This window comes from Pseudozyma flocculosa (genome assembly GCF_000417875.1).
Source record: "Pseudozyma flocculosa PF-1 unplaced genomic scaffold scaffold00010, whole genome shotgun sequence".
In the NCBI taxonomy this organism is placed as follows: domain Eukaryota; kingdom Fungi; phylum Basidiomycota; class Ustilaginomycetes; order Ustilaginales; family Ustilaginaceae; genus Pseudozyma; species Pseudozyma flocculosa.
Window position 1 is genome coordinate 689,827 of NW_006920878.1, and position 15,625 is coordinate 705,451.

The 15,625-nt window shown below is 65.2% G+C and overlaps 4 protein-coding genes across 4 annotated transcripts; 1 reads left to right on the forward strand and 3 right to left on the reverse strand.

Annotated features, from left to right (window-relative positions):
• Positions 1–447: 447 nt before the first annotated feature.
• Positions 448–1,062, forward strand: PFL1_03448 (uncharacterized protein; the record flags this gene model as incomplete). Its single annotated transcript, XM_007880965.1, has 1 exon — positions 448–1,062. One exon carries the CDS (start codon positions 448–450, stop codon positions 1,060–1,062), a length of 615 nt encoding a protein of 204 aa, XP_007879156.1.
• A 663-nt stretch (positions 1,063–1,725) lies between these two features.
• Positions 1,726–2,985, reverse strand: PFL1_03449 (uncharacterized protein; the record flags this gene model as incomplete). Its single annotated transcript, XM_007880966.1, has 2 exons — positions 1,726–2,523; positions 2,665–2,985. The coding sequence occupies 2 exons, from the start codon at positions 2,983–2,985 to the stop codon at positions 1,726–1,728; spliced, it is 1,119 nt and encodes a 372-aa protein (XP_007879157.1).
• A 979-nt stretch (positions 2,986–3,964) lies between these two features.
• PFL1_03450 (uncharacterized protein) lies at positions 3,965–6,244 on the reverse strand (the record flags this gene model as incomplete). Its single annotated transcript, XM_007880967.1, has 1 exon — positions 3,965–6,244. One exon carries the CDS (start codon positions 6,242–6,244, stop codon positions 3,965–3,967), a length of 2,280 nt encoding a protein of 759 aa, XP_007879158.1.
• A 2,614-nt stretch (positions 6,245–8,858) lies between these two features.
• Positions 8,859–13,874, reverse strand: PFL1_03451 (uncharacterized protein; the record flags this gene model as incomplete). Its single annotated transcript, XM_007880968.1, has 1 exon — positions 8,859–13,874. The coding sequence occupies one exon, from the start codon at positions 13,872–13,874 to the stop codon at positions 8,859–8,861; it is 5,016 nt and encodes a 1,671-aa protein (XP_007879159.1).
• Between the last annotated feature and the right edge of the window lie 1,751 nt (positions 13,875–15,625).

A 15,625-nucleotide genomic window follows, 5' to 3' on the forward strand; every position in this document is an offset into this window, starting at 1 on the left:
GCTGGCCTCTTTGTCTGGCAGGCCAGGCCTACTGGCGTCGCCTCGTCAGTCGACCAACTCCGCCAGGTCGGGCGTAACTCTGTAGGCTCGTCGGGCCTGCCCCATTGGGGACTGCACCAAGACGTTCTCTACAGACCACTCTCAGACTCCTCTCGCGGAGCCGTGCGACCGCCATCTTCACCATCATCACCACTACTGTCCTCCCCTCTTCCTCCTCCTCCTCCTCCTCACCATCGCCATCACCTGCCTACCCGTCATCCCGCTCTTGCACCCCCCTTCACGCTGCACATCGAAGCAGCCGCCTTTCTCGCGTCGGCGCTCCACACGGCAGCCAACCATCCCCTGCCCAAGATACCCCTCGCTCCCTCACCTGAGCTGATCTGAAAGCACCGTACCCAACCGCCTTGCACCTCACTTCACCACGCCCTGCCACCGCACCGCAGCACAATGTCGCGCTCCTCTCCTCTCCTCGCGCTCCTCCTCGTCTCCGCATCCCTCTTCCTCGCCCCTTTGGCCGCCGCAGACGACGTCGCCGCCTCCCGCAACCTACACATCCTCCCCGGCTCGCCCATCTTTGCCAGCACCACCGCCTTTAACCCGGCGCTGACCAACCAGGGCGGCACGACGAATTCGGCGGGCACGTTTGACGTCTCGCCCCTCGCCACCTCGACGTCGTACCAGTTCCAGCCCGCCAGCCAGACGACGTCGTTTGCCGTACAGTCGCCCAACTTTGCCACCCCAAACGCCGGCAACGCCGGCAGTGGCGGCGGCAGCGCATCGGCACCGGGCGCGGCAGTGACCCAGACCGTGGTCCAGACTTCGCAGCAGACGAGCTTCTTCACCCCCTCGCCCACTGACGCCGCGAATGGCCCCCAGAATGGCGGCGTCGCCGCCGCCACGGCCTCGTCCGACGCCCAACAGCCCGTGCAGAGCATCAACCTCGCACAGGACAACGCCGCATCCGGCCACCTCGCCCAGGCCCAGGCGCAGTGGAAAACGTCGCTCTGCGCCGCCATCGCCGTCGTCGGCGCTTCGATGCTCGGCGTCGTCGTCGTCGCTTGAACAGGTCGGACCGCCCGCTCCACCCTGCCGCCCCCTACTCGGAACCCCATCGGATTCGCAACCTCGGGCGCCCCCTCTCCGCTTCTTCACCACCGACTCGACGACAAACCTCGCGCAGGACCTTCCGACGCTCCTTTTCTCCTCACCTCCTCCAGGTCCGCGTGAAATGCTTCGCCTGCCTTGCTTTCCCACTTGCTTTCCCCCGCCGACTCGCTCCTGCACCCTCTTATATACCACGCACCCAAACCGCCATCCGTCTCTTTCAATCCCCCTCTGGCACCCACTGACCAAACGCCACCCGCGACTCATCCGCCAGCCAGCATGGTCGGGATCGAGAGAGACGGATGGATCGACGGGTTATTCCCCCAGCTTTCTTTCTTCCCCTCGTGCCTTCTCCCATCTGTTACCATCTGCCTTCTCCTTCTTTGTTTCTGCCTGCCAACCCCTTCGGCGCTCCTCTGCTCTTCTCATGGCCTCCGGCCCTCAGCATCACGCCACGGCAGCTGATGGGGCAGGGGGTAGTAGTCGTCATTGCTTCGGTATAATCAGATCGCACCGCACCGCACCATCTGGCCGATGATCGTCGTTCCTCGCCGCGTCCCTCTGGACAAGACGTGCAGCCGGGCAGCCGCGCAGCCGCATGTCGGCGCTGGCCTCGCCCTGCTACTGCCTCCCGCGCTTGTCGTCGAGGTCCTCGTCGTCGCTGGATCCGGCCTTGCGGTCGTCGTCGGTGTGGTTGTTGCTGTTGAGCCTGCTCCGGCTCATGCTCTTGCGCTCCGGCAGCGCCGGGATGACGCCCTGCACCTCGTTGCGGTTGCGGCTCTGGCTGCGCTCCCTCCGCTCGCGTTCGCGCTCCTTTTCCATCTGCGCCTTGAACTTTTCCTGCTTTTCGCTGCCCTTGCCGCCCGAGAGGAAAAAGGCGTCCCAGTTCGAGGGGCGGACCTGGGTCTGGAGGCGGTCGAGGTCGGCGTCGCTCGTGTAGTGCACGGCGAGGTAGGTGCGGTGGGTGAAGAGGAGGGGCAGCAGCGAGGCGAGGATCAGGCTGGCCGTCGCGGCCGAGTCGGTGTTGCACCACAGCGCGGCGCCGTTTGTGAAGCGCGTCAGCTCGGCCAGGAGCGTTTTCGAGTTGGCCGGGGTGGAGCTGCCCGACTTTGACGCCTGGTCGCCGTTGGCCGTCGCCGCCGCCGCCGACGAGGGGGCGCCGCTCGAGGGGTACTCGTACAGCGACAGGGTGCGCGACACGTTGCCCTTCCAGGCCCACTCGCGGCCGTTGGGGCCCGAGAAGAGGTACTTTGTCTTGAAGAGGGTCGTCTTGGTCGTCAGCTTGCGCGTCTCGCCCAGGCGGGGCATCGAGGTGATGCTCGACGAGGAGCTGGGAGACGAGTAGAGGGAAAAGGGCGCGCTCAACGAGACGACCTCGTACGTCGCCGTCGTGTCCGACTTGCGGATGACATAGGGGATCTGGGGAGGCGGGCGGGGGGTGGGGGCAGTGGGCCGAAGCGGGCAGGCAAGAAGGGCGGCGGAGAGCTCAGTCGATGGTCCTTGTCTGATACCCTCGCTCGTTCCTGCTCTCCTCCAGCTCGTTGCGGGAGCGTCACTCACGTTTCCATCAATCGACACGCTGATCCAGCCCGCGAGGCTCCATGCCGCATCGAGATCCTTGACGGCCTTTGCGAGCTTGGCCTGGACGGCGGCGTAGCTCGACTTGGACGTGGAGCTGGTGGGCACGTGGACGACAAAGACGAGCTTGTCGCCGTCGTCGAGGTTGGAGGCGACAATGTCGCAGTCGGACTTGTCGATGTTGCGCAGCGACAGGCTGCACGGCGCCTTTGACGGAAAGAGGGTAACGTTGTTGCCGACGTAGGGCGGTACGGGCAGCGACGACTCCGAGGGAGCGTTGTAGGATGGCGGGTGCTGCGTCATTGTTGCTGCTCGAGTCGAAGATGCCGGTGGTGCTGGTGGCGATGCTGGTGGACGTGGGTCGAGGAAGGACGGTAAGGTGACGGACGGAACGAGAGAGAGAGGGGGGGGGGAGGGGATCAACGACGGCGGGGCTGCCGTCACCCACACTTTTTGCTTCTTAGCCGCGTGGTTGGAATTCGAGTTGGCGGCGGCCGTCGGAGCAGCTCCGACCGCCCTGCCAAAGCAAGCGGCATGGTTACCGCGCGGTGCGGTGGGGGCTGTCAGCGTACGTACCGTCGGGTACGATTTCATCGGTGGGTCCGATGGCCTGCCCCCCACTCTGGCGCCTGGGCTCGCCTGGCCTGCCTGCCTGACCATGCTTTCCTCCTCGCCTAGGCAACGGCAACGGCGCCTCACCTGGCCTAGTAGCGTGGCCAGGCCACGGCAGGCCACGCCCGTCGGTCGGTCGGTCGGTCGGTCGGTCGGTCATGTTCCGGCGGTCTCTGTCCCGAAACGTCTCATGCTCACGCACCATCTCCCCTGGACCCATCACCATCCTCCCTCACGTCGTTGCCATCGTCTTCGCCGACGACCATCGAGCCCCAATCCGCTTTGTTTCAAGGCGGCGGCAGTTCAGCCGACACTACTCCTGCCTGCGTGTCCCCCGCTCCGCGCTCGGCCATCTCCGCGCGGTGCCGCGGAAGAAATCCCGAAACCCTGCGCCGAGCCCCAGCGGGCCGCAGCAGGCGGGCAGGTGGCGGCTGCACGATGGAGATCATCGCCTGGCAAGCTTCACAGGCAGGGGGGTGGGGGTTGGGCCTCGACTTCCGAAGATCTTGCTCTCTCTGATTTCGTTGCTCTGCGCTGGTCGGATAGGCACAACATACAAGGCGGATAGCTAGATACCACGAAACGAACGTACCAGGCCAAGGCAATTCCGTGAACCACTGCACGCCGTCAAGCTGGGCCGCTGCTGCGCGACCCAGCACCCAGCCCCACTCTAGGCCAGGTATTGGTTATCGCGCAGCCAGGCCTTGACATCCTCGGCGTCCCTCTGCACCCACCGGGCGTTGGCACGCACCGCGTCGAGTCCCTGGCTGAGGCCCATCGAAAACTTGCTCACGTCCTTGCCCTTAAAGAAGCGCTCGACGTCGTCGGCGTCCTCGTTGGTCGAAAGCGCGTTGAACGAGCTCTCAATCAGGCGCGACAGCGAAAAGTTGCCCGCGAACCGCCTCGACAGCTCGTCGTACTTGGCCTTGGTCGACTCCCACATCGCCCGGCGCCCCTTGGGGTTGGCAGAGAGGGCGCTGAAGAAGTACATAAAGTCCTGCTCCTTGACCTCGCCGCTAAAGGGGAACTCGATTGTCCGCTTCAGCAGCGCCTCGTCCTGGGTGAAGCAGAGCGCAAACATGGCCGCAATCTTGTGCGAGGGCGTCTCGGGCTTGCGGTACACGCCCAGCACCGTCTCGTACTCCTTCTCGCCGCCGTGCTTGACCGCCTGGGCAAACACGGTGCGCAGCAGGTCGGGGTGGATCTGGCTGTCGTCGCCGTTGGCCATCAGCGCACCAAAGCGCTTCTTGACCTCGGACAGCGTCCACTCGTCGCCCGCCGACGCCGCAACGCTGATGGCCACGGCGCGCAGCTGCTTGAGGTCCGGCGAGTCGTCCTTGCCAAACTCGAACCCGAGCCTCTTGGCCGTGGGTCCAAAGATGTCGACGCGGAAGCGGTCAATGGCGTCGCGCACCGCCTGGTCCTGCTCCCACCACACGCTGGCCAGCGAGGCAAGGTGGCCCGACACGGCGGCGTTGACCAGGTAGCTCGGGTCCTCGCGCAGCGCCTTGGCCAGCGACAGGCCGCCCGACGTCTTGCCGTAGCCGGCCTTGGCCAGCGTGAAGGCGTCGCCGACCAGGCCGACCCGGTCCTCGAGCGAAAAGGCGCCGTCCCTCTTGGCCGCCTCGGCGCCCAGCTTGGCCAGGCGCTCGGGCGAGTAGGCAACGCGGTAGACGCCGACCGTCTCGGCGTTGAGCTTGTAGTTGGCGTTCTGCGCGTCCTGCAGCGGCACCGTCACCTCGCGCTCGCTCTTGAGGTACAGCTCGCGGTCCGTCGTCACCTTGCCGTCAGCGCCCACCTTCTTGAGCATCAGCGGCACGTACCACAGCGTCTGGTCCTCGTCGGCCGACGGGTCGCCGGTCGAGAGGAAGCGGTTCTGCTTGATCTTGAGCGAGTCGCCCTCCTCGGTCACGCTGAGGACGGGGAAGCCCTGCTTGAGGATCCAGTTGGCCATGATCGACGCAATGTCCTTGCCCGAGGACTCGCTGATGCCGTCCCAGAGGTCCTTGGTCACGGCGTTCGAGTAGAGGTGCTTCTTGAGGTAGATCGAGACGCCCTTGAGGAAGACGTCCTCGCCAATCATGTTGGACAGCATGCGGAGCACGCTGGCACCCTTGGAGTACGAGATGGCGTCAAAGACCTGGTTGATGGCGTCCTCGACGTTCTCGCCCTGCAGCGGCACCTCGATCGGGTGGCTGGAGCGCTTGCCGTCGAGGTCGAGGGCGCGGTCGAGGTGCATGTTGATAAACTCGGACGCCGACTCCCACTCGGGGAAGCAGCGGTCGAGGATGACGACCTCGCCCATGAGCGTGGCAAAGGCCTCGTTGAGCCACAGGTTGTCCCACCAGTTGAGCGTGGCAATGTTGCCGAACCACTGGTGCGCCACCTCGTGCGACTGGACGCCGGCGGTGCGCTTCTGGCCCTGCAGGCCCGACTTCTCGGGGTCGTAGAGGTAGACCGAGGTGCGACCGGTGATGAGGCCCCAGTTCTCCATGGCGCCGGCGTCAAAGTCGGAGGCGACGAGCGTGTCGAGCTTGGGCAGCGGGTAGGCGACGTCAAAGACGCGCTCGTACTCGGGCAGAACCTTGACCTTGACGTCGAGCGCGTACTGGGCCTGGTGGATGTACTCGGGCGTGGTGTAGACCTTCATCGGGATCACCTTGCCGGTGAGCGGGCTGGTGTAGCTGCTCTCGATGCTGACGAACGGACCGTTGGCCCAGGCGACGAGGTAGGTCGAGACCTTGGGCGTGGTGGCAAACTCGGTCAGCGTCCACTCGTCAGAGGCGGTGCTGGCCTCGGTCTTGCCCTCGGTCTTGCCGGCCTCGAGCTTCGACGTATCGAGCTCGAGCTCGGCGGCGCGCAGGATCTTGTCCTGCTCGGCCTGGGTAACGTCCTTGGAGCTGACGACGTTCATGTTGGCCAGCGCCACAGTCTCCTTGCGGTGGATCATGCGGAAGGTGTAGGTGGCCTTGAGGTTGGGCTCGTCCCAGGTCGGGATCGCCTTTCGCGCCGCGGTGGGCTCGAACTGCGTCAGGGCGTAGAAGCCCTTCTTGCCCTCGTGCTCCCACGTCGAGCGGTACTGTAGTCGTCGCGAGGAGGAGGGGGGATAACAGACCATGCTCACTTGTCAGTCAGACGAGCAATTGAAAGGCAGCGGAGCGGCATCCTCCTCCTCTTGCCGTCTCGTAAACTCACGTAGCCTGATGAGGGTCGAGCATCATTTCACGACGATTGCAAGACAGCACTCGCGGAAGTCAGCAAAAACAGGTCCATCTACCACGCCGTCCGTCATGCGCCGTTGACCATTCGCTACTCACCGGCCATGCTGTTGTCGATGTTGCTGGCAAAAGCGACGACGAGCATGGCCTTGGAGCCCTTGGGCAGCTTGTTGGGCACGACGGCCGTGGCGCGCTCGTGCTTCTCATCGATGTCGAGCTTGATGATGCTCTTGTTGTCCGTCTTGAGCGCCTCGGACGTGATGAGGGCCTTGCTCAGGTGCAGCTTTGCGCCGGCGTTGAAGGTGATGGTGTCGGTCTCCTCGGCGACATCGAGCGAGATGGTGGCGGTGCCGGAAAAGGTGAGCGCCTCGAGATCCGACTTGAGGGTGATGTCGTAGTGGGTCGGGACGACGTGCTGAGGCAGCCGGAACCACTTGGAGGCGTCGTTGGCGGCGCTCATGTTGGGCGAGGGGAGGGGGAAGTGGTCGCCCTGGGTGCACACGGAGTGATTGCGGGACGAGGCGGGAAAGGCAAAGAGGCGAGTCGACCGGGCGAGCTGGCAGTAGCGCGGAGCCGGTGAGATGTGGCAGGCGAATGAGGCGAAGAGCGCAACGAGGAGGGGCAAGGCGAGCGTATAAGCGATCGTGCTCGTGGTCGTGCTCCTGCTCGACGGCATAACGAGCTGGGCCAGCGGCTACAGGGCGATGCTGCGAGAAAGCCAGTCGCCGTGGGAAGGGTGCGATTGCTCGACGAGACACTGTGGGATGCGCACCTTTGGTCGAGAGTCGGCTTTGCTGGCGAGACTCGTGCGGAGGGAAGGGAGGAGCGAGGTTGGCCGAGAGAGGCGAAGGGGCGGTGCTGCTGCTGATGCTACTGCTGCTGCTCGAAGGGGCGAGTTAGCGAGTAGTAGGCGTTGCATCTGCGCGAATCGCACGTGGTGAGCATTGGGACGGAGGGAAGGGGGAGCAACGGGGCAAGGCCGAGGTCAGCGTCGTCGGTCGCCACTGTCTGTTGTCTCCACAAAGCGCCGAGGCGATCAGCGGCGACTCACAAAACAGGTCCCGAGGAGATGTAGAGAGGGGAAGAGGATGGTCTTTAAGAGGGAAAGGAGGGAGGGGAAGGGGAGAGAGGCCAGGTAATGGTTGACTTATGAGTTGGGGCTGCACGTCGAGGACGGGGCACGGAGCGCCGTCTTCCTTTGGCCCACATGAAAGGCGGAGCGGTCGCGCTGCCGATTCTGCTGCTACGGGTACAGTACTCACCTGGGGGTCCTTGGGCTGGAGACGGTGGTGGTGTGGGTGGGTGGTAGTGCTGCAGCAGCAGGCAAAGAGAAGACTTTAAGCTCGCGTTTGATTGAGGCTGGGGAGGACGGAGGGTAGGCCAGGGTTGCGCTCGAGCGGCAAAAAGACAAGCAAGCAGGCAAGCAAGCTGGGCAGGCTTGCGTGGCCCGACGGAGAGCAGGCCAGGCAGGGTGCCTGCGTTGCCTTGCGTGGCCAAGCCCAGGTAGGGTGGGGGGGCCAAGTGCGCTGCGCGGAAAGCGGCCCACCTGATGCTGCCGCCCGCACGGACGCGCGCCAGCGAGTCAAAAAGGCAAGCAGGAGGCCAGGCCGGGGGCCAGCAAGCAAGGCGGTGCGCCGTTCCGCTTCTTCGGCCGCTCGACCAACCGCGACCAACCAACACAAAGGCGTCCGCTTTTTTCTCGACTCGGAAGACGGTGGCCCGCGCTTCTTCACGCTTCTTCGCGGCAAGGCGAGGCGAGGCAGACTACAGGCCTGGTCAGGCACGCATACGGCCCCACCTCGACCGCGGCCCTTTGCTCAATCTCGCCCTGCCTAGGCTCGCCGTCAACGCCGGCCATTCGTTCGGGTGGCGTCGTTCCTTGTCTCTGCCTTGCCTGGCCGGAGCTTCCAACCGGCCCGCCCGCCCCGACCGACCGGCCGACCGACCAGCCAACCACGCACATCCACGGCCCCACTGCCGCCTCGATGTGCCTCCCAGCCCAACCCGTCCTCTCCTCGAAACACTCCTCCCGATCACACGCGCTCTCAATCTGCCAGTCCATAGAGGAATGTGCTACAGCAGCAGCTGGACCTTCCCAGAGCTGCGCCCTATGCTGTTCTCGAGTTCTGCTGCGGCAGAAAAGAAGAAGGCTATATGTACAATTGCTCGTCTGCGGGTCTATCCTCGTGCCCGCTCCTGTTCGCGGGCCGGTTCATCCGGGCATCGATGGTTGCTAGGCATGGCGGGAAGCAAAATGGCTGGTGTCGTATCGTTGCAGCTCGTGATCGCAAAGTCATTAGGATGGTCGACCAGTCGGGGGGTTGGCCGTCCGAGGCTCCCGCCGGCCTAGGCCTTGGCGCGGTTGCGCACAATCTCGTCGCGCGTGATGCTGCTCCTCTCGCACATGCCGCGGAAGATGCCGTCGGGGCGGTCAAAGAGCGCCAGCGGCGAGTCGTACTCGGCCAGCTGGCCCTGGTCGAACACGGCGATGCGGTCGTAGGCCAGGATGGTGCGCAGCCGGTGCGCAATGCAGAGGATGGTGCGGTTGGCAAACTCTTCTCGAATCGTCGTCTGGATCTTGGCGTCCGTCTCGAGGTCGACCGAGGCCGTCGCTTCGTCGAGCAGGATGATCTGCGAGTTCTTGACCAGCGCCCGCGCCAGCGAGACGAGCGACCGCTGCCCCACCGACAGGTTGCCGCCTTCCTCCTCGATGATCGTGTCGAGGTTGATGCGCGACGTCCTCGCCTTGGGCGTGTCGGCGCCCGAGGCAGGCGTTGTCGTCGCCACCGCCGATCCGGACCCGTCATCGGAAGCCTCGCCGATCGGCAGCGCTGCCGGCGTCTGCTGCCCCGTCGTGTCGTCCGAGACGAGGTAGGCCCGCTTGAGCGCGTCGTTGAGGCGCGCGTCGTCGTACTGGTTGAAGGGGTCGAGGTTGGAGCGCAGCGTGCCGCTGAACAGCAGGGGCTCCTGCGGCAGGATGGCCAGCCGCCTTCGCAGGTCCTGCAGGCCGATCTGCGACACGTCGACGCCGTCGATGACGATGCTGCCCTCGCTCAGCTCCACCAGCCGCAGCAGCGCCGTCAGCAGCGAGCTCTTGCCGGCGCCCGTGCGTCCGACGATGCCCACCTTTTCGCCATCGCCCACCTTGAACGAGATGCCCTTGAGTACCGAGGGCAGCCCGGGGCGGTAGCTGAGCCAGACGTTGTTGAACGCGATCGAGCCCGTCTCGGGCCAGCTGTCGCGGACCGGGTTGTCTTCGCGGACCTGGGCGGCCTCCTGGTCGAGCGACTCGGCGTAGTGGAGCAGGCGCTCGACCGACGCCGTGTCGTTTTCGACCTCGGCCACCTGCCGCGTCATCCACGCAAACGCCTGCGACACCGTCATCATGTACGTCAGCGCCACGCCGCTGTTGCCGCCCGTCAGCGGGTTGGAGCTGGCCGTGGTGAGGATGGCGACGATGAGCACCAGCAGCGCTCCCAGCAGGTCGAGCCGCACGCCGAGCCAGCGCTGGTTGGCGGCGCTGGTGAGGTAGGCGCGGTTTTCGATGTCCATGCGCTTGATGTTTTCGCGGATAAAGGTGTTGGTCTCGCGGTAGGCGCGGATCGTGGCCAGCCCGGAGAGAGTCTCGGAGAAGTGCGAGTAGAGGCTGGAGCGGAGCAGGGCATCGAGCCGCTTGACCTCGCGCGCCGACGAGCGGTAGAAGAGGGCGCCGAAGAAGTAGAAGACGAGGACGACGGCGACGGCGATGATAAAGTAGTGGGTCAGGATGGTGATGAGGATGACGGCGCCGACGACCGAGGCCATGGTGTTGGCGGCCATCCGGATCGCGTCGGCCAGCTGGTTGTCGACCACGTCGACGTCCTTGGAAAAGCGGTTCATGATCCTGCCGATCGGGGTGACGTCGAGCCAGGCCATGGGCGCAAACATGACGCGCGAGATGGCCTCGCCGTGCAGCCGGCGGCAGGCGTAGAAGCTGAGGTAGCCCATCGCCATGCCGACGATGAACGTGAAGATGGTCATGAGCACGCCGAGCGCGGCAAAGATGCCCATGTAGAAGCCCTGGCTCTGGTGGAACTGGTCCGCCTGCCACCAGACGAGCCAGTACGAGTTGAGGATGTTGGTGGCCTGCATGGCGACCAGGCTGAGGACGCAGATGGGCACCATGACGACGCCGTTGCCGAATTTGAGGTAGGAGTAGTAGACGTGGCCCGAGATCGAGCCCGTGTTGCGCTCCTCGGCCTCCATCAGCGTGCCGGACTTGTCGTTCTTGCCCTTGGAGAGGCCGGACCGCTTCTTGACCTTGGCGTCCTGGATGTCCTCGGCCGTCCCCTCGACGGCCTCGCCCTCGTCTGCCTTCTTCTCCTCGTCGTCCTTTTCCTGCTCGCCACCGAACTCCTCGATGAGCCGGTGGAAGGGCCCGTGGGCGGTCGACAGCTGCTGGTAGCTTCCCATCTCGGCGATCCGGCCATCCTCGAGCGTGATGATGCGGTCCACCTCGGGCAGAAAGTGGAGCGCGTGCGTGACGAGGAGCACGGTGCGGCCCTTGGCACGGAGGCCGAGGATGGCGTTCTTGAACAGGGCCTTGCCGACGTGGGCGTCGACGGCCGACAGCGGGTCGTCGAGACAGACAATCTCGGCATCGTAGTACAGGGCGCGGGCGATGTTGACGCGCTGCTTCTGACCTCCGCTGAGGTTGACGCCCTTCTCGCCGATCTCGGTCATGTCGCCGGCGGGCAGGATGGCCAGGTCCGCCTCGAGCTCCGACACCTTGACCGCCTCCCAGTACCGCTCCTCGTCAAACGACTGGCCAAACAGGATGTTGTCGCGGACCGTGGCGTTCTGGATCCAGGCGCTCTGAGAGCAGTAGGCGACGCGCTCGCTGCCCCACTGCACCGTGCCAGACGTCTTGCGCATCTCTCCGATGCAGGCCTGGAGCAGGGACGACTTGCCAGACCCAACAGGACCCACGATGGCGACGAGCTCGCCCTTGGCGATCCGCAGATTGAGATGGTGCATGGAGAAGGGCTCCTGCACCTCTTCGGCGGGCGTGGCGTTGACCGCGGCCTCCTCGGCCGGGGCGCCGCCAGAGGCCGCTCTGTAGAGGGCCGTCGCTGCACCGATCCCGGAGACCTGGCCATCGCGCGGGGCGACGCCGCCCTCGCCGGAGGTCCTTGCGACGCCGTCGTCGGGGTGGACAAAGCCAGCGTCATCGCCCGCCTTGGGCTCGATCTTGGCCTCGCTCAGCGTGGCTTCTCCGTTGTCTCCGGCAACGCCAGCAGCCTGCTCGGCTTCGACCTGCTTGTAGAGCGGCACCTCGGCCTGGCCCTGTTGTCCTGACGTCGGCGATACGGCCGAGGAGGCAGTGACCGGAGCCGGCAGTCCAGGGGCAGGAGTCGCAGCGGGAGCGGCCTTGCGGAAGACTTTCTTTGCTCGGTCCTTGAGCGCGCCCTTGGCGCCTCCTGCTTTTGCACGTCTAGCTGCACCGGCGCCTCCAGCCCCGGGGCCGCCAGGTCCGCCCTTGGTGGGCGGTGCCGCATCGGCCTCGACCGTCTCCCAGCGGAAGCTGGCGTCGCGGATGACGAGGGCGTCGTCGCCCTTGTCGTCGTACTCGAAGGCGTCGTCGAGCTGCTCGGCGGTGAAGACCGAGTAGAGGCGCTCGAAGGCGTTCATGGCGTCGGTGGTGGAAGACAGGCAGAGGGGCAGGAACATGAGCGGCATCCTGAGCAGCTGGAAGAGGGTGAGGGCCGGGAAGACCTTGGCAGCGTTGAGGTCGTGGCCCGAGGCGCTGTAGACGACGAAAGCCACGACGGCGGCCAGCACGGGCAAGCTGAAGGCGACGGCGTTGTTGGCCGCACGGATGATGAGGATGCTGCGGATGTCGCGCAGCTCGCTGTTACGGATCTCGCGGATCTTCTGCAGGAAGCGCGACTCGTGGCTGAACGACTTGACGATGCGCATGCCGCCAAGGACCTCCTGGATGCTCTTTGCGCGCTGATCGGTCCACTTCATCGAGCGCCGGCGGATCATGAAGAGGCACTTCATCGTGTACGTCTGCAGCGGGGCGGCCAGGACGAAGATGGCGAAGCCGGCGAGCGCCGAGGGTCCGATCTGGGTGAGAAGGATGATGAGGCAGACGACAATCTGGATGGGCGCGGCAAAGATGATGGTGAACCAAGCCGAGGCAAAGTCGATGCGGCTGCAGTCGGTCGAGATGTGGTTGACGAGCTTGCCGCTCGAGCGGGCCTTGCCGTTCATCCGCATGGCGCGGTTAAAGATGGCGGCGATGAGGGCGGCGCGGCTCTCGACGCCGACCGACATCGACTTCCAGAAGAACTGGTGCTGGCAGACGCTCGCCAGCAGCTGCATGAAAAAGAGGGCAAACGCGAGGCCGATGCCCCTGCCAACGCCGGGTCCATCGGTGTCGGTGGCGGCGGCCGCGTAGCGCTCCTGGGTGAACTGGATAATGGCCTTGAGGACGAGTGGTGAGGTGATCTGGGAGGCGTCGCCGACAATCTTGAAGGCCAGGCCGGTCCACAGCTTCCGGCCCATCTGATCGTGCATGGCCATCACGAGCGAGGGCCGCTTGTGGCCCGAACGAGGCTTCTGCGGCGATGCCTTTTGGGCAGGCGCAGCGGCGCCCGATGTGGGGGCGGGAGGCGGCGGCGGCGCGCGCCACGCGGCCTCGCGCTCCTTGACGCTTCCGCTGCCAGGCTTGAGCGCCGACTGGAGCGTCCAGGTGGCCTTGCGCTTCCAGCCAGGACGGATCTCGCCGCATTCGAGCTTCTCGTTGTACTCCTTGGCCTCCCTGACACGACGCTCCCAGTCGCGCTGCAGGGTGACCGAGAGCTTCTCGGAGCCGCAGTCGTCGGGCAGCTTGTAGAGGTCGGTGGCCTCGAGCGGGCGCTGGTAGCCCAGGACCATTAGCGGCGTCAGCCACTGGAAGTAGAGCTGGCTGAGGATGTTGGCGGTGGCGAGCGGGCTGGGCCGCGCCGCGTCAAAGTTGGCAGGAGGGGGCGGTGGCAGGTCCTTTGGCCGCCACACCTGCCACCAGCGTTCGCGGTGTTTCCCTTCAAAGGCGCGGACGCCCGGATTGTACTCGTAGCCGTCAGCCTCGTCCTTGGACGCTGGCGTGGTGCTGTCATCGGCGCGGGCCGGCTTCTCGAGGCTGGGCGAATGCTCAGAGGATGCAGTGGTCCACCTCCGCCGCTTCTCGTCATCCTGGCTGGCGTCTGAGGCGACGGTGCCGCGGGCCGCTGCCGCGGTATGCGCATCCAGACCGAGATCGACGGACGAGGTCTGGGAGGTCGAGCCGGCCGACCGTGCGGTCTCGCCGATTGCGACTGGTGTTGTTGATTGGGTCATTTTCCGCGGCGGTGGCGGTCGCGCCGACGGCGAAAGTGGGCGAAGCGACGCGTCGAAAGGGCAGAGGTGGCCCGAAGCCGCTTAATCTAGACCTCTTCGACGATCGCTGCCGGCCTCGAGAAAAGTCGTCGAGGGTCGAGGGGTAGATGAAGCTGCAAATGCACTGGTGATGGTCGAGACCAGGGCGGCCTGTGGAAGGATGCGGGCAATGGTCGCTTGGCGTCCTCAAGGTTGGAGCGAAGGAGGTTCTTTGTGGAACGAGGAGCTGGCCGGGTAGAATGGGAACGGAATCGACGGTGGCGAGGATGATGATGGTGAAGGAGGTAGATTCAGCGGGGTCGGGCGGGAAGCTACATGGAGGACCACGAGCGGAAGACTGAGCCATGCGGCCCTGTTGAGGCGGAGAAACAGAGTAGGCAAACTACCGGTAAGTCGCTCAGGCCCCAGGCGTCGCTTCCAAGATTTCGATGGTGGCGGCCATCCGGCGGCTCGGAGGTCGCTGCACCGATACAAGCAAGACAAGAGGCGGGCATACGGGTGCGCGCAGCCGGCCGGTGGCAAAGCAGGCAGGGCAGGGCAGGGCAGGGCAGGGCCAGGGTGCACCCGCTGGGGCCTCGACGACGTGGAGGGCCTGGTGCTGCTGCTGCTGCTGCTGCGCCATCGTCAGGCGGTGCCCGGAGATACCGAGACGGGCTAAGTTACGGGCGGGGGCGTCGGCAGCCCCGCCTGGCTTCCTAACCTGTTGATGCGCCTACACGACCTGGCGCGGCACCCTTCTTTCGGAAACGGCCCAGGGCTCAAAGCAAGCGTCGAGCATGCATGCGTTTAGAGAGCCCAGCGGATGCCGCGAGGTTTTTTCCTCGACGAGCCCAGCCACCTCCGTCGGATTTCAGATCGACAAAGGGGTCGCTGGTGCACCGCACCGCACTGCATGGCCTGGCCTGGACCACCTGGCTGGTCAAAGGCGTAGGCAGGAGTTGCGAGCACTTAGGGTCGCCAGCGACGCTTCGGATCTCTGCACCTCTCTCTTCATCCGTGGCGGATACAGATCGACGGTGGCGGGACCCTCTTCGGGATGCTGTGCTGAAGCCGAGGAATTGGATTCCTTTGTGGTTGAGGTCAGCAGGCGAGGCGAGGCGACTTGGCGGCCGCGCGTACGTCCTGGTTTGACTCTGCCGGGCCTCTGTCGGCTTGGCCGGGCTCGGCCCGAGTTGAACCTGCTGACAACACGCCCCTGCCAGCCCCTTTCCCTTCTCAATCGCAGCGTCTCCGACGGACCGCATCGTTAGAGGCTGGCTTGTCTGCTGAGCAAGTCGAGAACGCGCGCCACAACTCTGACAATATGGCAAGACAGGTCTGTGTAGCAAAGGGATCGGACCACGGCCATGGCGATGGAGGGATGCTCTGGAGATGGCAATTGAGGCCGTCGTCTAGCTGGCTTGTTGACTCCGTCGTCGAGATCGGCGCTGACCGACACGCATGATGAGATGACCCCCCGCCAGAACAGTAGGCCTGGCCTAGCTCGGAAAGTGTTTTGCCGCTGCGAATCGCTTCGGGACGCGGGACAGCCATTGGTACCATGCATACGCGCGCTGCCGTCTGGACGATGACTCCATCCGCCCCAGCCCCCTCGTCCCTTGGGGAGCTGGGAGCTCGACTTTCCCGCGGAGGTCCCGACGCCCAGCAAGCAGGCTCAGTCGGTGGTGGCCCTCGTCGTGACATGCACGCACACTCTCGGTATCGGCCCGACC